The sequence below is a fragment of the Pelobates fuscus genome, chromosome 3 (assembly GCF_036172605.1).
Source record: "Pelobates fuscus isolate aPelFus1 chromosome 3, aPelFus1.pri, whole genome shotgun sequence".
Classification (NCBI taxonomy): Eukaryota; Metazoa; Chordata; class Amphibia; order Anura; family Pelobatidae; genus Pelobates; species Pelobates fuscus.
In genome coordinates, this window is record NC_086319.1 from 55887757 (window position 1) to 55915506 (window position 27750).

The 27750-nt window shown below is 42.0% G+C and overlaps 1 protein-coding gene across 1 annotated transcript in view; it reads left to right on the forward strand.

Annotated features, from left to right (window-relative positions):
- Positions 1-27750, forward strand: part of FGD6 (FYVE, RhoGEF and PH domain containing 6) — a 119984-nt gene that overhangs the window by 74878 nt on the left and 17356 nt on the right. Inside the window, exons 4-11 of the mRNA XM_063447091.1 lie at positions 3203-3270; positions 3361-3391; positions 15197-15348; positions 16520-16676; positions 16982-17069; positions 23083-23133; positions 24017-24075; positions 24646-24717. Of these exons, the coding sequence (XP_063303161.1) occupies positions 3203-3270; positions 3361-3391; positions 15197-15348; positions 16520-16676; positions 16982-17069; positions 23083-23133; positions 24017-24075; positions 24646-24717 (678 nt within the window). The remainder of the gene's footprint in view (positions 1-3202; positions 3271-3360; positions 3392-15196; positions 15349-16519; positions 16677-16981; positions 17070-23082; positions 23134-24016; positions 24076-24645; positions 24718-27750) is intronic.

Genomic DNA, 27750 nt, shown 5'->3' on the forward strand with positions numbered 1-27750 from the left:
TTCCCATAGGAATGCATTGAAAACCAATTAATGCGTTCCGGAGGTGAGAAAAAAGTCAAATAAAGTATTTTATCTGTTCAAAACTCTTTATAAAGTGCACTTTAAAGGCATAAATACTTTACAGGGACATGGTTAATCAAGAAATAACATTTCAAACATCCATTTTTATGTTTTAAAATATCACACATCAACTTTTAAAACATGGCAGACTGTTGGTAACATGGTACAGTACACTTTAACTGTACATAAATCACACGTCAACAGGGAAAACATGGAAAATAGCAAAACAATTTCAACACTGTTTGGAAGATGAGGAGGATGAGGGCAATTGGGCAGCACTAACACAAGCCGGTTCTTCTTCATGTCTAGGCTGTTTTTGTAGGAACCTTTCCATTGTCTGCTGCCTCTGGCGCCTTTTAAGCATCCCTCGGAAAGGGGACATGATGTCTGTGTCAAAACTGCTCACAAGTCTGTGGGCTAGAGCCTTATCTGGGTGGTGCTGCTGTACAAAAGTCTGTAGGTTTACCCACATTTGGCTCCTTGAGTTCCGTGGAAGAGAGCTGTTCCTCACTCATTTCCTCCTCCTCCTCAAATGCGATCTGCTCCTCCATTGACTCCTTCTGCAATTCCACCAGCTCCTCGGTGGTTAGGTCACGGTTGTGTTCCTCCACCAGCTCGTAGACATCCTCCTCAGTCACCTCCAGGCCCATGGTCCTCCCCAAGGAAACAATTTCCTCCAAGACTGTTGACTCTGGTGCAGGTGCAGAAGCACTGGAGGCAGGTTTTACAACACAGTCTGGCCAAAGGTTGCGCCAAGCAGAATTTAGGTTTGTCTGGCTGACCCCGGCCCAGGCAATGGTGATAATCTGCAGACAGCTCACAATGTCAAAATGCTCTCTCCAAAATTCATGGAGGGTGAGGCTTGAGCGATCTGTCATCTCAAAGCATTGCCGGAAAAGCTCCCTTGTGTAGAGTTTTTTAAAATTGGAGATGACCTGCTGGTCCATTGGCTGGAGTAGTGGGGTGGTGTTAGGCGGAAGGAACAAGTCTTCCTCGAGGCCTGGAGGATGGGCAGGAGCATTGTCCATGAGCAGCATGGCCTTGAGTGGCAGGTTATTGTCCAGAAGGTACTTCTTCACAGCAGGACCAAAAACCGCATTGACCCACTTCACAAACAAGAGGCGTGTGACCCAAGCCTTTGCGTTAGACTGCCACAAAACGCTCAACTGCTCCTTGTTCACCTTGTGTTTCTTGAAGGCCCGTGGGTTCTCTGAATGGTAGACAAGCAGAGGCTTGATCTTAAGGTCCCCACTGGCGTTGGCGCAGAACAGGAGGGTAAGACGGTCCTTCATCGGCTTGTGGCCAGGCAATGAGGTCTCCTCTTCTGTGATGAAGGTACGCTTTGGCATCCTCTTCCAGAAGAGTCCAGTCTCGTCGCAGTTGAAGACCTGCTGAGGAAGGTAGCCCTCTGAAACTATGACCTCCAGGAACTCCGTAGCAAATTCTTCAGCTGCAGCAACATCGGAACTTGCAGCCTCTCCATGCCTGACCACACTGTGGATGCCAGATCTGTTCTTGAACCTTTCGAACCACCCCCTGCTGGCCTTGAAGCCTTCTGCATCTGCTTACGTTCCTGGCTGTTGTTTGAGGAGGTCAGCGTGCAAGGCCTTGGCTTTTTCGCAGATGATCGCCTTGGTCACTGAGTCCCCTGCACGCTGCTTCTGTTCAATCCAGAGCAGGAGCAACTTCTCGACCTCGTCCAGAACAGGTGGGCGTTGCTTGGAGACCCTGGTGACTCCCTTGGCTGCATCTCTCCCAGTAATCTTCTCTTTCATTTTTAGGATTGTACCGATTGTGGATGCACTCCTTCCATACTCTTTGGCAAGGTCGGTCAATCGCATTCCTCCTTCATGCTTCCTGATGATTTCCTTCTTGTCCTCAAGCAGAATCATCACCTTCTTCCTCTTCCCAGCTTCCACTGCTTTCTTGGGTGCCATGACACCACCGTCCCTAAGTATGCAAAAAAAAAAATGAAAGATGCTTTACACCCATATGAGCTGGCATGGAAAACAACCCCACAATGCAAAACACACAGTAAAAGGCATGCACAGCACATGAGCTGTAACAGGCATGCACAGCACATGAGCTGTAACAGGCATGCACAGCACATGAGCTGTAACATTCATGCACAGCACATGAGCTGTAACAGGCATGCACAGCACATGAGCTGTAACAGGCATGCACAGCACATGAGCTGTAACAGGCATGCACAGCACATGAGCTGTAACAGGCATGCACAGCACATGAGCTGTAACAGGCATGCACAGCACATGAGCTGTAACAGGCATGCACAGCACATGAGCTGTAACAGGCATGCACAGCACATGAGCTGTAACAGGCATGCACAGCACATGAGATGGCATGGAAAACAACCCCACATTGCAAAACACACAGTACAGTACAGTTGTAACAGGCATGCACAGCACATGAGATGGCATGGAAAACAACCCCACATTGCAAAACACACAGTACAGTTGTAACAGGCATGCACAGCACATGAGCTGGCATGAAAAGCAACCCCACAATGCAAAACACACAGTAACAGGCATGCACAGCACATGAACTGGAATGGAAATCACCCCCAGAATGCAGAACACACAGTAAAAGGCATGCAAACAACCAAGCTCAGCTCCCTACCTTTCCACTTCTTGAGATGCACCAAAAAGGCTCCAAACCCTGCTGCAAATGGCTCCAAAAGGCTCCACAACTTGCTGCAAATGGCTCCAAAAGGCTCCACAACTTGCTGCAAATGGCTCCAAAAGGCTCAACAACTTGCTGCAAATGGCTCCAAAAGGCTCAACAACTTGCTGCAAATGGCTCCAAAACCTCTCCAACACCTCCACACTACACACTCACGTGCTACCCACACTTCAGTATGCAGGGGGCGGAGCTATAAACCGGGACACTTGTTTCGTATTGCGAAAAAAATTCGTAAACCGAGGCAATTTTTTTTACGAATTTTCATTCGTAAACCGAATTTTTTGTTAACCGAGGCGTTCGTTAACCGAGGTTCCACTGTAAATTCTAGTGAGGAAGGGAATTTCTTCTTAACATTGCTCTTTAGAGTTTGCTTGTTAGCCCAAAACCAAGATCATCAGTGTTCTATGGCTAACTTTGAACCTGATCAATCTTTTTTTTTCAGAAAAAAAGAACTGGACGAAAGCCAAAGGTTTATCACATTGCCAAGGAGATCATGAGCTCAGAGAAGGTGTAAGTATTGCACCCCAAACTATTTTAAAAATAAATACTATTTTTTTTTTTTTAAATGTATGGTTAATTGCAGTTGTCTTATTTTTATAGGTTTGTTGATGTCCTGAAGCTGTTGCACATTGTAAGTATCCAATTCATGTACATTGAATATAATTACGATCTAAAAAAAATGTATACCATATTTATAATACGGGTGACTAAGCATTGTGGGAAATGTTTCACCTGGGTCTCCAAGTTAAGTTGTCATTGCTTGATAAAAGGGTATGTTCGCATATGAATCAGGTGGTCACAAATTTACTGGCCCTTCCATTGAACCTTTTGAAATATGCTGTGGTTTTTATAAAAAAAATGTGATAACTAAAGCATAAAAAAAAGATAGCTACTGTGATAAAGTGAAGGCAGAGAAGCCATTTAACCCCAGGGGGAGTATATGTAGTTTGTGTTTTGTACAACACAAAGCGTTGTTTAGTTATGGGCCCCTGGGGAGGAGTATTTGGAGAGAAGGGAGGGCCAATGCTCCACTCCACAGTTTAGTGGTTTTCATGGGAGACATAGATCCAGGCCAGGGTTTTTTGGACTGTCTCCAACACACTGCTCAGCTGCTGATAATCAGCTGTAGCAGTGGGAATAAACCACTCCCTGCTAGGCAGGTAGAGGGGGATTGCTGGCTTACTCTCAGGAAGCAGGTAGGAGAGAGGGTGTTCTCTCCAGTAAGAGAGTCAAGGAGACTAGGCACTGGGAGTGCTGGCTTGAGGCACTGGGAGTGCTGGCTTGGAGCACTAGGAGTGCTGAGAAGAAGCAGTCAAGGCTGGCTTAGAGCACTGGAGTGCTGAGAGCAGACAAATACACTAGGTTGGTGAAACCCACAAATTTTGTTATAGTTTAACCCCTGATAGATAGGGAATCTGATGTGAGTTAGTGCTCAGACGAGCTAGGCTTTTTGTTATAGGGATTTGTGTTACATTATTTCATTTATGGTTACATTTGCTGCTGCCTCATGTGTGGATTTACGAATAAAGTTGCCAGGATTAAAATAAAATTAAAGGACTGTGCATGTTTTTGCCCTAGAGCACCGTGCTATCTACAGACAAGGATCACAATATGGTGAAGAATGCGGGCACAGTAGCACATTCAGGGTCTGTGGGTGTGCCAGTCATCCGTTGGTCTGCTTATTGAGGACTTTTATTTTGGCAGACCTGCTAATCGAATAAAAAAACACTGTACCTTTAAGACTGTTACCTGCGTGGTGCTATAATGGAGGACCTGCTGAAGGCTCTGGTACAGGCAACCGCTAAACAACAAGGCACAAACAGTTTCCTGGCTGCACAGGTTAAGAACCTGAGGGACGCTCAGCAGGAGCATAGAGCTGCCCTTACTGAGGATTTGCAGATTGCCCCCTGCAGGGAGCGTGGGGACAAGGGACCCCGTAACCAAGCTACTGACATCCTGCATAAGATAACAGAGGCAGTAGAAGAAGTCTTTAGCAAGCTGAAAAGCATGGAGGAAGCAAAGCGTGATGTTGAGAAACACGCAGAAGAGAGAGAACAGGAATTAGAAGGCAAGAAGGATATAACTGAGCCTGAAAGTAGTGATAACGTGGAAGAGAGTGAAAAGGCAGCTGGATCCTCCAAGGAACAAAAAGCAAAAGAAAAAAAGGTAGTAATGAGACCAGCAAAACTAAAGGAAAAAGCGGAATTGTCAAGAGGCAGTGATGGTGACACTGATGACATGCGCCAAAGTAAGAAAGGTCAGAGGACTCCGAAGGGAGAACAAGACAAACCGATTACTGAAGTTGACAAGTGTTTATATGAAAATCAAAACATTGCAGCTTCACGTGAAAGCCTCAAACTTGCTCTGAGTGACATCACAACAGATGAAGTCTTAGAAAAAGAGTTGAAAACTAAAACATTTTCAAGCTCAGACACTGAATCTTGCATGTTTCAAGAGAAAGCTGGAAAGGCATTTGGAAACAGAAAGGTACTGAGAAATCTTCCCAAGGCAACAAAAGGAGAAAGAAAGACTGTGACTGAGGCCAATAGTGTAAAGTCGGTTTGTGCTATAAAGCATGAGACAAGTAAAAATACACCATGTAAAGGTGATAAGACCAAAGCATGCAGAAACATCCTAAAGAAAACTGCAAAGATGAGAAATAAATGTACGCAAGGCCAAGTGTTGGTCGTAAGCAAAACCCACCCGGAAGGTGCAAGTGAAGCTAGTGGATACAGCCAGGGAAAGAAAAATGAAGCAGAAGCCGCTGATGTTCACCCAAGTGAACAAGTTAAAGGCATGAGAAGCAGACTGACTTGGGGAGTCAGAGAAGACAACAGCGAAGGAGCTGAGCTTAATAGAGAGAAGCAAAGCACCCCAGTTGAGCTAAAAAATACTGTGCACTGTTTAGTAGCAGAGGCTACCCAAAAAGTGCAACCAGCTGTTGGACAGTTTGGCAGAGAAAAGCAAGGCAGAGAAGTAGTGGCAAAACGAAGTCAAAATAAGAAAGGCAAAGTAGCCGCTTCTGATCTAAGTCAAGAGAGAGCGACAGTTACAGAACCAAGCTGTCGTGACAAGATGGGTATGTCTGCACCTAAGCCCAACCAAGTCGAAAGTGACAATGTAGATGACATTGGCATAGCAGAATTAAATATTTCTGAGACACCTGCTGCTGCTACAAGGCCTGGGTGCACTGACTACCTGGAACAGCTGGCAGATTCTGGGAACACAGCCATGGAATTAAAGGCGGAGCTCGGAATGCCTGACTGGCTGTTTGATACCGGGGCTGTCATGACCCAGCGAGAGGCCATGACTGCGTCTCTGCACACCCCCGAGGGAGCAGGGAGACTGCCAGACAGTCCAGAGGAAAGCTTTGCTGACATTGAGAGGTGGCCACTCAAGGCTGAGCAAGCAGAGGATACCCCTGGGAAGGAAACCAAGCAAAGGAAAGAGGAGCTAAGCTGGGAGTCTGGGCCTCCGGCAGAAGAACAGCGTTCCATACCAGGCCAGGCCGAGCATGATAACATGGAGCTGAGATCAAAGGCTGCATTCATGCAGGAGGAGGTTGCTCTAGACAACCTCCCTGGCAAACCCCCTGAGGATATAGAGGTGACACCTGCAGCATTAACCGTAGAAAGCAAGGAAGGTTCCCAGGGATTCACAGAACAGATGGAGGATGTTGTGGAGCCCTTCACGGAGGGACCTGTTCCAGTGAAGGATGAGCGTGACTCTGCCTCTGAGGACGAAGCGAATGAAGTTGGAAGTTCAGGGCACCAGTACGAGAATGAACATAGCGATGCAGAGGAGGACAAGAGAGGGGGTGCCAGTGGATCAGAGAATGATGAAGCTCCTGCAAGGCGGGTTGCAAGTGACTCTGAAGATGAGACGCCTGCTAAGCGCATAGCTGCCAATAAGCGAAAGAAAGTTGCAAAGCACGCAAAAAGTGACTCTGAAGATGAAGCTCCTCTGAAGCGTGTAGCTGCCAATAAGCATGTAGCTTCTTCAAAGCATCTGTCTAAGCGGACAACCTCTGCCAAACATTCAGCGAGCGACTCTGAAGATAATGCTCCAGCAAAGAAGGCAGGAAGTGACTCCGATGAGGCTCCCCCGAAGCACACAGCAAGCAATACTGAAGATCAAGTTCCTGCTAAGCGTGCAGTTATTGATTCTGATGATGATGTACCTGAGCCAATGGTTATTAATGACGATAAAGCTCCTCCTAAAAGTATTCCTTCTGATTCAGAGGATGAAAAGCCCGCTAAAATAGAAGACAATTCAGAGGATGAATTTCCTAGAATGAAGAGGAAAATTGTGTCATCTGACGACGGTGAGGATGATTTTAAACCTGACATTAAGAAGAATAAGAAGTCCTTGCAGCGCAGCTCCGGTAGTGATGATAGTGAAAATGAGGGTACGAAAAAAGAAAGACCTGAAAGTGAAGGAGATAAAGCAGGGAAAAGGAAAGCGGAAAATGGAAAGAGAGGACAATATAACTATGATGGTAGAACGTACCTAAAAACCCAATTTTGGCTACAAGACCAGACTGAGAAACAACTCCGATGCTTCAACTGCCACATGCAAGGACATATTGCATATAACTGTCCTGACAGTGAAGAGCCAATACAATATGACATAGTAATAAGGGCTCTGCATGGGATTGTATTTACTTGCTTAAAGAGGTGTATGGTGACTGGTGGTGGTACAGCACAGATAAAAGTGGTGATGGTGGTAGGGAAGAGCGCACAAGCACTGATAGATTCAGGGAGTGAGGTTACTTTGATGAAAAGTGTTCTGTTCCAGCAAGAGTATGCAGCTGCCCACCTTGGTGGTGTGGCGATTCACAGGGTGGACTGTGAAGCACACCTGATGAAGGTCCAGTTAATTGTGCATAATGTAAGGGCTGCCGGTTTGACCGCTAACAAGTGTTATCTAGGATTTGAGGAAGCTAACTATTTGGGTTATCCACTTGGGTGGAGGTTCCTTAAACTACAAGGGAGCAAGGTAGCAGCCATCTACAATAGGCCACTTCCTGTAACTGAGGAGCAAGTCAGGGCTGGTACAGCCCTAGGTGACGTGAATGTTCACGGTTTGTGTTTTAAGGCCGCTCGACCCGATGGGTCTGAGCTGGGGGGGAGGATATGTGATAAAGTGAAGGCAGAGAAGCCATTTAACCCCAGGGGGAGTATATGTAGTTTGTGTTTTGTACAACACAAAGCGTTGTTTAGTTATGGGCCCCTGGGGAGGAGTATTTGGAGAGAAGGGAGGGCCAATGCTCCACTCCACAGTTTAGTGGTTTTCATGGGAGACATAGATCCAGGCCAGGGTTTTTTGGACTGTCTCCAACACACTGCTCAGCTGCTGATAATCAGCTGTAGCAGTGGGAATAAACCACTCCCTGCTAGGCAGGTAGAGGGGGATTGCTGGCTTACTCTCAGGAAGCAGGTAGGAGAGAGGGTGTTCTCTCCAGTAAGAGAGTCAAGGAGACTAGGCACTGGGAGTGCTGGCTTGAGGCACTGGGAGTGCTGGCTTGGAGCACTGGGAGTGCTGAGAAGAAGCAGTCAAGGCTGGCTTAGAGCACTGGAGTGCTGAGAGCAGACAAATACACTAGGTTGGTGAAACCCACAAATTTTGTTATAGTTTAACCCCTGATAGATAGGGAATCTGATGTGAGTTAGTGCTCAGACGAGCTAGGCTTTTTGTTATAGGGATTTGTGTTACATTATTTCATTTATGGTTACATTTGCTGCTGCCTCATGTGTGGATTTACGAATAAAGTTGCCAGGATTAAAATAAAATTAAAGGACTGTGCATGTTTTTGCCCTAGAGGACCGTGCTATCTACAGACAAGGATCACACTACCTTTACAATGCACCAATCAGTTTTGGCTTTTCACTCTAATTTGTTAATCTTACATTTTAATTGGGCTAAGCTCTGTCAGCAGTTTGCATTATTGCCTGAGCCCATCTTCCTCATTTAGAGTGGGTTATATTGAATTTGTTACAATTGCTGCCACTGTAAGACAGCCCACTAGGCCAGGGGTAGGCAACCTTTTAGTATTGCTGTGCCAAAATAAGATCTTGAAGTCCCTTGGCATATGCCGTTTCTAGTCTTTGTTAAATTGAGGTTTATGTGTTGCCGTACTATTCTTTTGTTATTTATGGGTGCTGTAGTTGCTTTGAAGCATTGTGTTTGTGCGTTTGTGGGCTGCTATATTGTATATGTTCATAAATAGTTTGTGGTATTATGTATGGCATCTATGCATGTGGGCTGTTTTATGTAGGACTGCTTGTTTAATAGTGTGTGTGGATGGTATGTCACACTGTGTTTGGTGGTGTGTGGGGCAGCTTGTGGTATTGCATGTGATGGGTGGCTTGTGGGGTTGTGTGTGTATGTGGATTGTCAGTGGTGTTGTGTTTGTGGATACTGTAAATGTTTGTGTGTGGGCTGTTTGTATTATTTGTATGAGGGGGGATTCTTCTGCAGCTCTGTGTATATCTAGCAGTGTGGGTGGCTTCCCTGGATTCCAGTGGGGACCGGGCCGACCAGGTATAGGTCAAGGACAGGAGCTGCGATAGCTGCTGCTGACTACTCTGCTCCAGTGTGGATTCCTGTTCACAAGTGCAGAGCGGAAATAATCTGAGATCATTCCTTTAAGTGCTCCAATGTGGAAATTGAGGATTGTCCCTCACCACCTTTTTGCATTATCAGATATCTGAAGTTCCACTGGGACTTCTAATAGGCCAGAGGCTTTTTGGCTCTAGCAGCCTAGAGTACCATGCAAAGGCACCTCGAGTGCCACAAGTGCCATAGGTTGCCTACCCCTGCACTAGGCTGTTCATCAGGCCCAGGTTCCTATTGTCAATTTAGTCCTTATTGTGTATATGAATGCATAACTGTACAGAATAAGGAAGCTGAGCAACAGACTGCACATGTGTGGCCTGTAGCTAAGCTGAGACTAATTCACTAAATATCAAAATATTTTATATATAAACATTAAACTGATAGCAGCCCTGGGATTGCTGCTATCAGTTAATTGAGCAGTTCCAGAGTTATGTGATGGCTGTGTTGATTTGTTAAAGGGACATGCTTTACCTTTGGGGAGGGGCAGCACTTATCTAACCAGTCAGTGTTCTATCCCTAGGAATGCTGGAAAAGTGCATTGAGCGTTCTAGACAGATTAACATGTGCCCAGTTGCTACATCCTGATGAGGAGAAGAGAAGCGTCGTATCATTTTGGTTATGCAGAGCAGGCTCTGGAGGTTTCTATCTCCTGCTGCTGATACCTTGTCTCTGTCATAAGTGGATTGGTCTGAAAATGAGATGGATGGATAAGAGTAGGGGCAGGATAAAGATAGTCCCCTAGTTGAGAGGCGTGCCCAACAATGCAATCAGACCAAGTTTATATAGTATGTTTTTAAACGTCTAATACATACTTTTTAAAGTTTTTCTTGCTTTATTTTAGTTTGCATATTTGTTTAAAAGTGTATGCTTATAATTTCCAAGTGATGCATGTCCATTTAATACAGAAGTGAAATGCCTGCATTATCTGGAAAGTGGAAAAGAGCCAGGCTCTGGGTGTCATGAGCATCCTGGATGTTATCAAATCCTTTGACATAAACCAGGGGTAGTCTACCCAAGTCGGCTTCCATCATAGACATTACGTTAAGCTTTAAAGCGGTAGTAGCTATGGTGGCTTTTTAAAAAAATGTATTTAGTTATTTATCTATTTAGCACAATCCACAGGAAATATGTAATATTATATATAGGCAATGAAGTGAATTGTATACAAAATTGTGCAAGCAAATAACAAACCTCAACATGAATTATGCATAACAAACAGTGAATTAATTTTTTTGTGTAATTTATACATAATCTTAGTAGAACAAGTTACATCTAGAGCTGCTCTACAATATCACCATACCATAGACCGCTTGCTCTGAGAGTAGAACGCAATAATAACCACAAAGTAGCTGAGAATGTGTGGAGGAGCCTTGATATTTTAAGCTTAGCTAGAGCAATCCACAATAGGTCAAACTCTCATTGCTACCGTGAGGCGAGGGGGAGGTCTATGTATTTGGTCTGTAGGCCAGTCGAGCAGAGGATGTGGATTGTAATTAAACAGTGCATTAAATAAGAGGAGAATGTTTATTGTTTTAACAATCTATTGAAGGCACAATAAGCATGGCGTTGGGTAGTAACTGTTGCAAACAAGTCCTGTGTAGACTTGGTCACAGTAGTCGTGTTCCATGCGTGGGGTACCGGTTATATATTAAATTAAGGAGGTACTTATCCATCAGCTCTAAAGAAATCCCTAAACCTCTCCATTTTGTTGACTGTGTAAGGAGGTCTTGCTACAAAATGGCAGACCGTCCTAGTCAACCTTGCAATAATATGTGAACACACACCTGTTAGTGGGATTACCATTTATGCTCACTCACCCCACTACAGCTACTAATTGCAGAGCAAATATGTGACTTCTTAGAGAATAGCGTGTGAGCGATTACTGCTGCAGAACATAGGAAGCCATAAATCCCTTACAGCAGCTGCTGCTTACAATACCACAGGCTCTGCTTACCTAAGGCTCACACTAATTCCTTCCGAAATGGAACACTTTCTTAAATAAGAACCAAAATCAAACAATTTTCAACCATCTCTTTATATTTTGGCAAACGCTTGAAACCATTCTAGATACGTCAAGAAATACTAGATACTTAAAGAAATAACAGCGTGGAAAAAAACTACATATTTTTTTCATTTTAATAATACAAAACAGCATGTTTTGGGTAGTTTAGATCAAAGCATATTCTACTATGTTACTTACAGCTTGAGCCCTTTGTATAGGCTGATGCCATACAGGATACAATCCAAATATTGATCTAACTGTTTTATAATTGAACTAATTTTGTAAATAATTCTGTGTTGGAATTTGGTTTTGTTTTTATCTACTTGTATATGTAGTTTATTGTAGTTTTTACTACATTTTGAATGGCGTTGTTGTCTCGGCTGTGTATGTTCATACTTCAGTTTCAGCTTTTATTTCTCGATTTTTAAACCGGTTTGCCTTAAACCAGATGATTTCAGCAAGGCTTATCGCGCTGTCTGATTACAAGTAATGTATTCTTGCAGGAAACGAGTATTAATGAGACGCTAGCCACGTACTTTTCCTGTTTTTCAGGAAACCCTGAAGATTTTTTTTTTTTCCTCTCTCCATACAACCACCAGCTGAGCAAAACTATTTTTAAACCCACAATTTACCATCGCAAGTAAAGAAAACATAGTTTGGGTTTGTAGTATTTTTATGGAGATTGATTCCGAACACCGACTCTATTTTAAAGAAAATATACAAAGTATGTTCCTCAGTCCCCTGTTATGTAAAATACATGTTTATGGGGCAGTTTAACTTTATGTAGACTGGTGGCATTCAACATGTTTTTCTCATTTTTATTTCAACTTCATTGAGCCCAAAGTACAAGCCGAACATTGTTAGAGTGGTAGTCCAAAGAATGTTGGGAGAACGGGGAAAAACTTCCCCCAAAAACGATTTTGCTCTTTTTCCAGGTGTCCGAGCCTGGGATATCCAATACTCTACTAGTGAATAGAGGATTTAATGTACATCCCAGATCTTGCAGTTTACTTCTGGACAACCAAAGGCAAAGACTTTCACAAAATCCCATTGTCGCTCAAATGTTTTTGGAGAAAACCATTTACTATTCTATTCTCTGGATAGGACTACGTGGCTGATATCTTCATTTGAACTTGATTTGATATTTGTCCATCTTCGATCCTAGCAAAGTGCATTATGAACTAAATTATGCTAAACTAGCTACCGCAATTAAAGGTCAGCGTCAGTACGAGTGCAGAAAGTCTTCAAACAACTCTTTTTTTCACGTTTTGTAGCTGTCTATATAGGGGCATCAGCCTATAGTTGGGTGGTGATACAGTTGTTCAGGCAGTGTATCAAACTTGCCATATTTTCAGACTGTTTCATACATTTAGCACACTTTGGAACAGAAGTCAATAAGGAAGTTAATTAAGGATTCATGATCTGCCACTTGCATATCGTATTCGATACTTTCTAAAGCACATCTTCTGTGATCACTGAATATTGATTTAAAAAGCACAAACATTCTGTTCACTTTTATTCACCGAACTTCGAAAAGGGTTTTGTCTTCACTGGTGACAATCGTTTTTATTCTGCTTAAATACCTTGCAACCTAAAAAACGTTTTACTGCAATAAGTAGTGATTTTAGCCCTTATTTATTTATTTTTACCTCTTCTTGTACACCTGTAAATGCATTCATAATCACATGGCTATCTACCTGTCCTGAAAATAATCCTATACTGCTCAGTACTGGATCAGTTGTGTGCTGTATGTTCCTGTTTTTGCCAGCTGCATTATAAAGTAATGTTTGCTAACAATTTGGAGAAACTGTTTCTAAAAACTTTGTCTGTTTATGGTTACTATCAGGATGCTTGCAGTTCCCCATGCAGCGTGTGTGCCAAATTACTAATTTCTAAAGGTTTTTAGTGGAGTATTCTGAAAATATGCATATTGAAGTGTAGTCATCCTAATTAGAAAATGCATTTGCCTCTAAGGTCAGAGGGATGATACACAACCTATTATGTTAAATTTCAAAAATATTTTTTATTTCAGTGCTTATCAAGAGATTTACATGTAGCAAGATGTATGGAACATACACGTGTTGGCAATTGATACATGAGGATCTTGTACCCACTTGACCCAAATTTTGTTTTATAGGCAGGTACATTAATTATTCAGACTGCAAGTCATAGATGTCCTGATTTGCTCAAATGCTTTAAATTATAATATAGTTGTAGGTCTAACACTGTACCTGATTTCTTATTAGCTGCTGGCATCACTAAAGCAGAGAAAACTTAAAGTGACCTTCCACTACCCAACTTAAAGGGACCTTCCACTACCCAACTTAAAGGGACCTTCCACTACCCAACTTAAAGGGACCTTCCACTACCCAACTTAAAGGGACCTTCCACTACCCAACTTAAAGGGACCTTCCACTACCCAACTTAAAGGGACCTTCCACTACCCAACTTAAAGGGACCTTCCACTACCCAACTTAAAGGGACCTTCCACTACCCAACTTAAAGGGACCTTCCACTACCCAACTTACAGGGACCTTCCACTACCCAACTTACAGGGACCTTCCACTACCCAACTTAAAGGGACCTTCCACTACCCAACTTAAAGGGACCTTCCACTACCCAACTTAAAGGGACCTTCCACTACCCAACTAAAAGGGACCTTCCACTACCCAACTAAAAGGGACCTTCCACTACCCAACTAAAAGGGACCTTCCACTACCCAACTAAAAGGGACCTTCCACTACTCAACTTAAAGGGACCTTCCACTACCCAACTAAAAGGGACCTTCCACTACCCAAATTAAAGGGAACTTCCACTACCCAAATTAAAGGGACCTTCCACTACCCAAATTAAAGGGACATTCCACTACCCAAATTAAAGGGACCTTCCACTACCCAAATTAAAGGGACATTCCACTACCCAACTTAAAGGGACCTTCCACTAACCAACTTTTTTTTAACACTGTTTAGTAGATATACCCCAATTGAAACCATGCATTTAATTGTTTTTTTTTTCGTGCACGTAATAACAACAGGCGTACAGAGCCACATCAGCATCTGTAAGCATTTTTCATAGCATTTTATAGTGTAGCAGGTTAATACAGCACGGTTTTAAGTTTAAGAACAATAACAAAAAATTATCATACTGTTGATCATTGATAGGTTGGAATAAACATGTTGAACTAGACAGATTTATGGTTTACCTCGTCATTTACGAGTAATATAAAACATGCTTGAAATTATACTCCACACCTTATTGCGAGGGCACCTTCACCCTGGGCATGCCCATAAAACAACAAGAATATTATTTTCAAAAACATATTGTGTAGCCATTCAGTTATAGTACATGTCTATCCCTGAGATATATCTTAGGTGCTTGCTGATCATTGTGATTTTGGTAGTATTTGACGTGCAATTAGACAAAACCATCAGCCCAGTCTAATCAAGTACTAAACTTGCTCATTTACGACATTGTTCGTCCATCCGTATCTTCGCTTCTGGAGAAAAAGAAAAAAATACAAGCCACATCCCGAGGAGAAACCAGAGGTTAATTGTGTTTTATTTTTATTTGTATTAGCGGTATGTATATATAAAAACAACTTGCTGAAAGCTGCAGATCTCTTGTCTTCAGCCTTTGCTGCCCTCCCCTTTTAGCTCTGCCCAAAGAGCATCTGCAAAGTACCTAAGTGGAAACCTATTTTATCTCTTACTGTCGTTATTATTATTATTATTATGTTTTTACTTCCTTCAGTGCTTTCGGTGACTGTGTTTCTCTTATAAGAACTAATTTTATGCTTTCTTCTCATTTGTGGTACAGGATTTCCGTAACTCCGTGGCTCAGACAGCTAGAAATCTCGGGAAGCAAGTGATTGAGGACAAGGTCCTGAATCAGATTCTTTACTATCTCCCTCAGTTATACGAGCTCAACAGAGATGTTCTACGAGAGCTTGAGGAAAGGATGTCTCAATGGTATTTCACCTCTTTTCAAAGCATTAGGCATTTCAGCTCTGTAAAATGCATTTTACATACATTAATTTAACATGTTTCAAGCATATTAAATATTAAGCTGGCTGGCTAATGGTTTTAATGTGTTCTTGCCTATGTATAATAGGACCTTAAAGTCAAGTGTTGCTCCTGGGAGCCTACTTCGCAATTTCCGTTCCTCATCTGGGTCTGTAGATCATCTTCTGAAATTAAAGGCCAAAGACAGACACTAGATGGTCAGGGAAACATTTAGAACTTTGCTTTCTGATACAAAGTGTTAACACTTAAGGACCACTGATGAGACTGCTAAACACTATTTTACAAAAGCGAAATCTTATCTCACCACACAGCTATTGCCCTAATTGTGGACAACAGGAGTAGTCCTATGTGCTGCCTTTGGAGCTCCTCGAACTTATTGTCTTATGATTAATAGTGCAATAAATTTCTGGACCTTGAACTTATGTAATATCATCCCTATGGGGACTCCTGATCTAGAAGGGCCAGTGTCTGAATAGGGAAAAAGACCTACAAGTAAACAGTCATACCTTATGGATATCGACTGCACCCCGTCTCAATATTCTCTATTTTATTAATTTTTATTTGGCTATACATCACTATGACTGGCCTGATGCTACCTTGCACAAATATAATCAAATGATTCCAGCCAAAAATGGCCTTATTTATCCCCCATCTTTAACACTCCACCTTAAAGCACTTTTTTTCCAGCTTAGTGCATGGTATCTGAAAGCCATAATGGATCATGGACCAACCTCCACATTACAGGAAAATCTAGGAGGTATAGAGTAAACTCTATCCCAGAGTACATTTAACCTATCACTCCTTTATGTGTATTAGGGGTTATGGATTTACTTGAAAGATGAAAGCATAAATTAGAGAGATTAGCAGAGAGTATGTGTTTTCTTATAGCTGCATCCTATGAGTTTCCCTCCAGCACCATCTCCATCAGATACATGACGCTTGGGAGGTATGACTGTTTTAGTGTTTTTGGTCGATAAGATTCCGTAATTAGGCCCATCATAATTGTCAGCACCAGGCCCAGTGTGCTCTTAATCCGGCCCTGATTGGGGGTTATGGACAGGTGGATTCATATTTTCTAGCAATGGCATTCTTCAATGTAAATCTTTCTTGCACCTAGGAGCGAACATCAGAAAATTGCTGACATCTTTGTAAAGAAAGGTCCTTACCTTAAAATGTATTCAACTTACATCCGAGAATTTGATCGGAACGTTACGTTGCTTGATGACCAATGCAAAAAGAATCCTGGGTTTGCTGCCATCGTCAAAGATTTTGAAGTAATGCTTTTTAAATATTTATTCAACATAATCTTTGCTTGTATGAAAGGCCAATCACTACAGTGAAATGTGAACCAGACAGCAAAAACTACTGATTGCTGATGTCAGACAACAGCAGGCTTCCTAAGCAAGCTTTCAGGCAGTCTTTGTATTTATTTTTATATACCTCTGCAAGACACTATATTGAGCTCTTATATATACTTAGATTGCTAGTTCTCATAGTGTGACAGTCACAGTATGAATTGGCTAATGGGAAAACAATTTTAGAAATTGAATACATTTTAATTTTTTTTTTCTTCTTTTAGATGAGTCCTCGCGCTGCTAACTTGGCTATTAAACATTATTTACTGAAGCCCGTCCAAAGGATTCCTCAATACAAATTACTTTTAACAGGTAGATCAAACATTAATTTTACATAACATAGTGTGGGTAGCTTGTAATACCGTCACTAAATGAGCTTGTAATTTCTTCTTTGTTTTGAAGACTGATGTGAAAATCCAGTGTCCTAAATACTGTGTGGGGAAACAGAATCAAACGTGTAATATTTGTTGCATGTTGTACTGTACTTGACAACAGTCCAGATATTGGAATGCTGTAATCGGATCCCAGGATTTTTCTATAGTTTATCATTTTCGGGGACACCAGACCAAAGTGCATTAATATTTTTATTATTGGCATTTATATAGAACGCCAACTGGGTTACAGTTATACAGCAGGAATGCAGATATAAAGGGTACTCCAACCCCTGGTGACTCTTTCTTTGTAATATGCCTTATTGGGCACTATAGTATAACCTGCAAAAAAAATAGCTTTGTCCACCACCAGACGAAGTTATTGCTGCTGACTTCCAAGTCCCCTCCGACATCACAGGGCCTTTCACGGTCTAAGCTTTTCATAGAATAGCCTGTGATTGGTCCGTTCTGGTGATTCAGTGTAGGCCAGGGAGAAGAGGAACAGGAATCTATCTTTCCCCAGAAGGTGCTCTACCTGCAAAGAAGAAGAGTTTTAAGTTTGTTGGCAGCGTGCAGTGCACGCTGACGACGGACGTTTCTTTTTATGCACAGAATTGACTCTGGCAGCATCCAACGTCACGTGTGCTGAGGGTTCAACTAGCCCCTGGCAGACAATTAACAATATTTCAGCATGTGCAGTGTTTCAAGTTCAAACACTGCACATACTGACTCCGATCACCATGACCACTTCAAATCCCTGCTTGCAAATGCAGTGGACAACCCAATAGTGTGTTAACTCATACATGAGTACTCATGCCTCCTGGTAAAAAAAAAACGAGGTAGGATTTCCAGGCACCCAAAGCTCTCCTCCTCCTCTGGAGATATCAAAGGAGTAATCAAACTTCTTCATTATCCACCCAAAGTTTGTACGGAATGAGTACTAGCTCGGGTCGTACAATAAAAGGCAGTGAGCACTGCTCAACAGGAGAATTCCGCCATTGAATCATTGTTAATCCTTCCATCACGTCCCAGGTGACACAGTGAGTCAGTGCAGATGCATCAATGATGGAAGGGAGAACAGTGATTTGCCTGCACTGAATGAATTAACCCTCGGCTATTCACTATGATCAAATCCATCTATAGGACAAATTATGGAGAAGTAAATGTTCTCATTATTACATCTCCAACCTGAAAACTGTCTGACAAAAACAAGAGGGGCTTACCTTATAGCCACCTTACACCATAACCACTGCAATAAGCTGGTGATTGTAGTGTTTATGATGCTCAGAAAGTACCTTTCCTATTATTGTAACTGTTAGATTGTTTCATTTGCTGATTGCTAGTATGTAGAGTTCTTTCTTCTTTTCATTCTGGTAAAAAAAATAGGTCTAGATCGAATAGTATGTGTTTCTCTCTGCAGACAGAAGCCCATTGCTTAGGGCTCATCAAAGACATGTTGCTGATGAGACAATGTGTTTAGTAACACAGATAGTTTGATGTGTTTTTGTTTTTTTTGTTGTTTTTTTTTTTTAGTATGAGATTTTTCACTCTAAAATTTAGGTCTCTATCAGACGATTTTAGCGATCCAAAAACAATTCAGAAATCTATACAGTGACATAGGATAATAAATAATGATCTACTGTCCATTTCATTTTGGCTCACAATGCTAAATACTAGATGATACAAATACTAGTAGTCACACATCTTACTGAACATCATGCAAGGATATAATGTGAGTGAAGCGGTTTCCTATATATTAAAAGGAAACCAAAAACCAAACAATCCACGCAACTTATTTCCTTTGGTCATACCTAAAATTCATAAAGCAGAATTAATGCAAACAAGTACATGGCATGTTTTCATTCACCTGCATGTGTAGCTCTTTTTCTTTTCGCGAAGCACACTTGCACACCATCGGTGTATTGCTTGTGGTTTTTCCTTCATTTGAAGTGTGAATTAAGGAGAATGCTGTAGTGTGTAATCATTCACACGCTCAGTTCTCCCGTTAGTTTTAATTGGACTCTTGTGATTGGTTGAGAGAGATATGCTTGTTCCTTGTTGAAAGACGTGTTACTGGAGGAAGATGGAACCTCAGTGGTATATAAAACCTGATAAACCAATTGGGAGCTAAACCTCGTCGTATATAGAGTATTTATTACAGTACAAGGCTGTCCTTGGATTGTTTAGTGCAAATAGTCAGATCGCACTTTTGATGTAATACATTTTATCGATGGTTCTTTATGTATGTGCCATGTGTAGTTTATATATTTCTTATAGCCTACACTGTGAAAAAAAATGAATAAAAATCCCTTCCGCTATACATTTCAAAGTACAACCAAACCAAAGTAGGCTTTTTTTCCCATGTAGGTATAAAGTATCACTTATTTGCATTTCTTTAGTCCCTTGTACGACATCCTTGAGTAATGTTATTGCTTGTAAAACAAGATCTTCGTTTATTTAGCCTTTTTTCAAATAAATATTCACGCAGTACTGCACATCAAAGAACACATATTCTTGGGACCCAGCTGTGTAATAAAATATTCCTCTCCCCTCCTTGCTCGGTATCTAAATACTTTAATAACCTTGCGCCATATGAAAGCAATCCACTTTAGGAAAACCATGCATTTTGTATTAACAAGACGTGCTGTTTGCTTTTCCACCTGTTGATCAGATTTTTGTGTTTGTTATTGAAACATTTTGGGCACGCAGAACAGAAAACATGCAATAGCAGCAATCATTTTTCATATTTATAATTATTGAGTTTTCATTATAGGAAATAATCCAGTTCAGTAAAAAAACAATTTAAACTCGAGATATTTGAACATGACTGGAAGATTCCAGGGTTGGCTCACTGATTGCATACAATCAAATCACAGTTGAAAATAATTGTTCACAAGTTATAGCAAGCTAATTCTATGTGTTGCAGGCAACTCAAGATGTTATGTTGATTAATACTAGGGAAGGCGTCTGAACCAGGTGGTTCACTAAAGCGTAAATTGATGAAAATTTTAAACTTGATTCTAAATGCCTGATTTGAGAAATTCGGAGTCAGTAATGTTTACAGTTTGGCAATTGTGACCTAACATTCTAAATTCACTTTATGTTGCTCCCCCGATTCACAGTAATTCATTCGGCCCATCTAGTCTGCCCAATATTTCAAAATACTTTTAATTAATAACTGGCCTTATCTTAAGTCTGGGATAGCTTTATGCCTATCCCACGCATGCTTAAACTCTCTCACTGTACTGACCTCTACCACCTCAGTTGGAAGGCTATTCCATGCATCCACTACCCTCTCGGGAACGTAATATTTCCTGATATCTTTTTAAAACCTTTGCCGCTCTAATTTAAGACTGTCCTCTTATTTATTTATTTATTTATTTTTTAAATATACTCTTCCTTTACTATGTTGATTCCCTTTATGTATTTCTGTGTCTCTAACGCTTAAGTAAATTATAAATTAGTAGAATTAGAAAAAAATTTAGTCAATCTTATTTTCAGCTCAGAGGTTTTGGTCCCCAACAGTACACACTTATTAATCCTGTGAATCTGGAAAATCACTCAGACAGCTTCAGTTACATGACTGGGACATAGTCTTTGATGTCATTTGCCAGTATTTTTTCACACACTCCTTATATCTGCTGCTTCTGAGCCATACCAAGTTTATGGAGGTTAGTTAGCATGTGACAAGTCTTTGAAATGTCTGATTCAGGTTTATGGGTGTAGTGGTGGTGTTCTCCAATAACCATTACAGTTATTTTTGTGACATTGACAAGTCATCGTATGTCACATCTGTAAAAAGAAAACCCCTCTGGAGAGCACTGTACATCTTATGACTGCTTGAAGCACCCGATGAGTGAAAGAATTGTTAGAACACTAGAAGCAGTTTTGTTTAATTGTTTTGCTTTGATCTCCGGTTTTGTTTATTTTATTTTGGCCATTACTAGTAAAACGACAGTTTCAGTTTTCATTGCCCCAAGGGGTGATCTATGAGGCTTCTTTTGAACTAAAAAGTTTCAAATACAGTTTCACCCTGTGGCTTCATAAACAGTACATCTGCTCAGCCAGCATATAAAGTGTTGGGAAATGGATTTATTTTTTATTTATTATTTTTACTTTGTGGCAAATAGGATCATGCACACTGTCTGAAATAAAAGTGGACTTCTTTGCTAGTGCTGCCATCTAGTGGGAAATGAGTTTAATTCCCATCCCCCGTGCAGAGACTGTAATAAAAGTTCTTTATTATAGTTTGTAATTATGCAGGCAAGAGGTGCAGGGGTGCAGTAGCATACAAAGATTGCAGGCTGCAATCTCATAACATTTCTCTATTGAATACAGGACCTGTAGTGGTAATGCAGAAGTCAGACAGTAGGCAGAATTTGTGCAGGCCCTTTAGCAACCAATCACTGCGTGGGTTTATACATGGGCTGGTGGGCCACTATCTCAGTGTTCTCCAGGTCTGGAATGGCCCAATAGGATATTTTAGTGGTGGACTGCGATACCTGGAGTTGGCCAGGCTGTCAGACTCTAATGAGTTTATATGATGTCCGTGTAGACGTGTACAAGGATGAGATGAGACACTGCTCATTATTGGCGATAGAATTGTGGGAAACTAAATCCGTGCTCCATCATGCTGTGATGGTCATATTGATGGAGGGTGCAGAGATGTTTGAAGTCACACTTTGCAGCTCAAGCAGCTTCCATACTGGATATAAAAGCCATATAATGTAGGACTACCCACGCAGAGATGTTTTGTGTGCAAAAAAAGACAATTCAGCTCAGTGTCCTGTGAATTAATACAAAATGTGTGTTGTCCTCACAAATGTAGCACATTGGAAGACAAATTATTTACCGAAGAAATTCTAAACCCAGGAAATAATGGAAGCATAATATTTAGTTTCTTACATGGTTAAAATATAAATAGATCTAATACACTTAAAGGAACACTGTATTCCTGACACACATTCTTGAAACATGTATTCCTGGCGCCATAGATTTAAGATCTCCATTTAGGTGGCCAGACCCACTCTCCCTGCAGTAAAAAGCTGAGTTTACTCACTTTTTTCCAGCGATCTATGGGTCTTCTCGAGGCTTGCTCTGCCCCCTTGGCTGAGATCATCAAATTTGATAATCTCAGCCAGACCAATACTTATCAGTATGAAAGCATTGGAAAGCTATGCACATCAGTACGCTGCACTGCACAATCAGCATCTCTATGGGGAAAATTAAGCGCCTCCATGCAAAGCATGGAGACTCTGACTGCCAGTGCAGCACACTGGGCAGCACTGACCCAGGAAGCATCTCTAGTGGCCATCTGAGTGACTGACACTAGCGGTGTTCCTAAGCACTAATGTAAACACTGCCTTTTCTCTGAAAAGGCAGTGTTTACATAAATAAAAACCTACAGGGACAGGCTGTAGACACAGGACAACTACATTAAGCGGATTATAGTGTCTTTTTAAATATAGCTATTCCAAGGTGCAAAAATAAATACAAAATACTGAATCCAAAATCAGAGTATATAGACACAATGTTCCAAGATAATATAATCCTGTGTATAAAGGGAGATACAATGTCTCAATATAAATGTAGGAATCTGGTCTGAATGATACTGATCTTGCACTGGCACTGTTTCAAGAGAGCTAGAGATCGTACAGACGAAACAAGATTATGGAGATCCGAATTGCTCCAGCGTGTGTTCCACCTGCCATTTGCATTCCACAAAGGCTCTCTCAACCTTAGTCCTGTATCAATGATCCGCCTTGCGCGTTTTGTGAACATTCACAACAGTCACAACAACAGTCCCTTCTCTAGGCAGGATATCATAGATATTCATTCACTTGTCTAGCACCATTTACATCATACTCAGGCTCTGATCAGTACAACCTTCTGTTCTGTTGTTTGATTTATGATATACATGAAACAAATACTTGGTTGTTTTTTTTTGTCTACAGATTATCTCAAAAATCTTTCAGAGGATTCATCAGACTACAATGATACACAAGGTAAATATACTGGCCTTTATGTATAACAAGCACAAGATTAAAGATATAGAAGTCTATAAAATTAAAATGTGTTAAACAGAGAATCGGGCTCCTAAATGTAGCAAGAGACAGAAATATATTGCTTTCTCCTTGTTGCTGACTAACCCATTGATACCTGTGGCTGATCACAAGACAACCCTGCTCATTTTTATACAAGCAAACTCCTTTATAAGTGGTGTAATGATGATTAGTTTGGTTTTTTTAATCTTAAAATTGCATGCACGCTTGCCTTATATGTATGACTTTTATATACACTGCTATTTGGTATCCACAGCCTAGTAGAATGTCTGATAAACATTTCTTGAAGTAATGGCTACTATATACCTTTATTTATTAAACCTCGTACAAGGACTCCCTCTATACTATCCTACAGTGAGTAGCCAAACCGTTTTTGAATGGTCTGACACTTACCTGGGTCCCACAGGCCCTTTATTCGCATATACCCAAAGCATAAGTTTCCTAACTCCACCATAGATTTATCAAGTAAATCCCTATTTGGACAGGATTCATTCACTGAGAGTGATAGCTTTCACTCAACTAAATTCTGTCCAGATAGGGACAACATTGATGTCACTCATACAGAACTAGAAATTTCTCCATTCACTCGATCAGAAAACAGGGCTGGACTGGAGGCACCTGGAGGACCCAGATAAGTGTCACACAGTTCGACAATGGTTTTCCAATTTTCTATGTGATGGCCCAAGGGACTTCTCACACCATAACCACTATAGAGTGACATCATGTATATGCTGTTTAGACTGCCCCTTTAAATGTAGCAGAATAAGTTAGTGTAAGAAGCTATGCAGCAATCTAATTCACCCCTTATTTATTTATTTTTTTACAGCTGCCTTAAGTGTTGTAATTGAAGTGGCAAATCATGCCAATGACATACTGAAGCAAGGGGTAAGTTGTGTTTTATTTATTCATTTTAATATTTTTATTGGTATGCTTTAGGTTGGTGCAAGCATGTCTGGGCAGTTCTTTTGTAAAGCACCAACATATACCGTGGTACTGTACAATGAGGAGAAAAAAAAATAAAGGAAACGTAGGTCGTATTGCTTAAGTTGTGTAAGAAACTGTCTTGAACAATTGGCAAATATAATTTTTTTTTAAGGACACCCAGACCACTTTATCTTAGTGAAGTAGCCTGGGTGCCATGCCCCTGTCTGCTTGAACCTGCAACTACAACGTTAACATTGCAGGGCTTAAATTCCATTAGTAGCTGTCACTCTGATAGCCACTAGAGGAACTTCCTCCAAAATAGCAGAGTAAAGCTCTGCTATTTCTCCAGATGGTCTCATAGAGACGATCTGATTGGCTCGGCACAGAGGTCTGCAGCGCATGCACACTAGTGTCCCAGAGCTTTCCTATTGAATTGGCTGAGATCATCAGTCATCAGTTTATTTTTATTTTTTTATTTAAAACCTTAAAACCCTCAAGATATTGAACTATATTGTTTCTCTATGTTTTAAGGACAACTTCCAAAAGCTCATGCAGATCCAGTACAGCCTGAGTGGCCATCATGAAATCGTTCAGCCAGGACGGGTGAGAATACATAAAAATAACCCTTTTTCATTTATTTATTTTTTATTAAAAAAAAATTTGTTTGCTGTATAGTTTAAAAAAAATGTTTTTAAAGAAAAAAATCTAACTTTTCTTCAACGTGACAATATCAAACCAAATGAGCAAACAGAAGATAAATCGGGTGGCGGTGGGAGGAGTACTTTTTTTATCAAAAGTATCCTTTTTATCCCGCTTACATGCTAACAAATTATAGAACTTGTTGCTGGTTCTATGTTTGTTGTGTTTAAAGCGGCACTGTCATGCCGAACTTACGTTTCCTCAATCTCTTCCTCTTCTCCCCCTCTCTCAGGATCTGTTCTCCGTTTCTTCCTGTCTTCTTTAGTTTTCTTTAAAATCATAAGACAAAGTAGGGACTTGCCTTATGGAGGATTCCTCCGCTTGACCAGCTCTGACCAGCGGAGGTGCTTCATTTCCGCTGGTCAGAGCAATTTTCCCACAATTCTTACCTTTCCTCTGTGTTCCCGCGATGCTTCCTGGCATTTTAGACGAAACTGCCGAATTGCGTTCTAACTGAATGAGAACAGTATGTTCGTTTCTTTTAGAATGCAATTCGGCACTTTGTTCGGATCGCAATTTCATTCTAATGAATGAAACTCCGATCCTATTCATGCCGTGGCTGCATCTTGCAGCCGCTTAATAGAGAACTATCAGGGAGCTATCTACTAAAAGGCTGAAAAACCTAAATTGGTCTTTCAGCCACATTTACTAATACTAAGTAAAGATTACTTCGTATTAGTAGATAATATGCCCCTACTCGCTATACCGCGAGTAGGGGCATGTCTAGTAAGCAGTGAGCAGCCTGTGGCTGCTCACTGTAAAAAAAATAAATAAAAAAAAATCTCCCCTACCCCCCCTTGCGCGGCTGGTGGGGGCCCCCCTAAATAACAATAAGGGGGGGGGGGGCTACTGTCCTCCCCCCCTGGCCCCCACTCCTGAGCGGTGGGTGGGGGCCCTAAAAAAAACAATAAGGGGGGGGACACCTACTGTCCTCTCCCCCTGGCCCCCACCCCTGAGCTTACCATTTGATGTCTTCTTTTTTCTAACATCTTCATTTTTCAGCCCCAAAAAAGGCCAAATAAAAAGCCATCATACCCGTTGAACTTAAAATAAAATAAAAAAACAGGCGAAAAATAAAAAACCCGAGCGCAAAAAAAAATCCATCTTCGCCCATGGAGGGCTCCGCGCAGACTGAGTTACGCAGGGCGGGGAAAGACTTATAAAGCCTTGCCCCTCCCTGCAATTAGGCTAAGAACACTCTGATTGGTGGGTTTAAGCCAATCAGAGTGCTCTTTGTCATTTTACACAGCGTGGGAAAGTTCTTTGGAATTTTCCCAAGCTGTGTAAAATGACACAGAGCACTGTGATTGGATGGATTTCAAGCCATCCAATAACTGTGCTGTGTAAAATGACAAAAAGCACTCTGAAGAACAGTAGGTCCCCCCCCCCTCTTTATTTAGGGCCCCCACCCACCGCTCAGGGGTGGGGGCTAGGGGGGGGGGGGAGGACGGTAGGTCCCACCCCCACCATTCTTATCTAGGGCCTCCACCCACCGCTCAAGGGTGGGGGCCGGGGGGAAGAACAGTAGGTCCCCCCCCCTCTTTATTTAGGGCCCCCACCCACCGCTCAGGGGTGGGGGCCAGGGGGGGAAGACAGAAGGTCCTCCCCCTTATTGTTTTATTGTTTTTTTAGGGCCCCCACCTGCCGCTCGGGGGGGGGGGGGGCAGTAGGTCTTCCCCCTTATTGTTTTTTTAGGGCCCCCACCCACTGCTCAGGTGGTGGGGGCCGAGGGGAGGACCGTAGGCCCCCCCCCCCACCATTCTTATCTAGGGCCCCCACCCACCGCTCAGGGGTGGGGGCCGGGGGGAGAACAGTAGGTCCCCCCCCTCTCTTTATTTAGGGCCCCCACTCACCGCTCAGGGGTGGGGGCCGGGGGGAAGGACAGTAGGTCCCCCCCCTCATTATCATTATGGTCCCCACCCGCCGCTCAGGGGGGAAGGACAGTAGGACCTCCCACTCTCATTATCTTCATGGCCCCCACCCGCCGTTCAGGGTGGGGGAGGGGGGGAGGACAATAGGTCCGCCCCCCCCCCCCTTATTGTAATTTATGTAAGTTTTTTTTCTACAGTGAGCAGCCACAGGCTACTGTTTAGTAGACATGCCCCTACTCACGGTATAGCGAGTAGGGGCATTGGGGAGATTCTAATTTCCCTTGTGCTATTATGGGGGTCTTTTTGACCCCCATAGAGTGAGGAGGGGACCTGGGGGACTTATGAAGTGGTGGGGAGCTCTGCTCCCTGACGCTTCTATCTTTACATATTACAAGGAGGGAGCTGCACGCCGTTAGCTCCCTCTTTGTAATAAACCAAACGAACACTGATACACAGTGTTAGTTTGTCCGTCTGATTTTTCTACTCATTCATTCGTCTGTCTGATGAATGAATGAATAGAGGAAATTCCCGTTCTCATGTCCAGGTATTTCACTGGGCATGTGCGGAAATCTCAGTGCTATCTAGTGTGGGCAGATGACGTGTCCCACAGGGACTTCACCTACCCACACAAAGATGGCGGCGCCCTGAATAAAGATCGGGGCAGAAAATAAAGATTAAAAAATAGGTAATATGGGGGGCTTAGGGGCATTCGGGGGTAACTAGGGGGTCAATTGGATGTAGTGGAGGCGGGAGGGGGGTTAAATAAAAAAACGGGATTCGGCATGACAGTGCCGCTTTAATACTCTGGATGTTTCTGTTTAGCTTTTATATGATAGCGGTCAATTGAGGGTGTTGGAGATAAGCATTCATTATATTGATATCGATATATAATTCAAAGATTTTACTATTACCATGACGTAAAGTCATGATTTTATTAATGACACGGAGGCGAGTATTATGCTGCACTCTTTCTTTATTTCCCTCAGCAGCAAAGAAAAAACTTTATAAATATAACAGTAGTAACATTAACAGTCTTAGGTGTATTCTTCCTAGTAACAGGAACAGC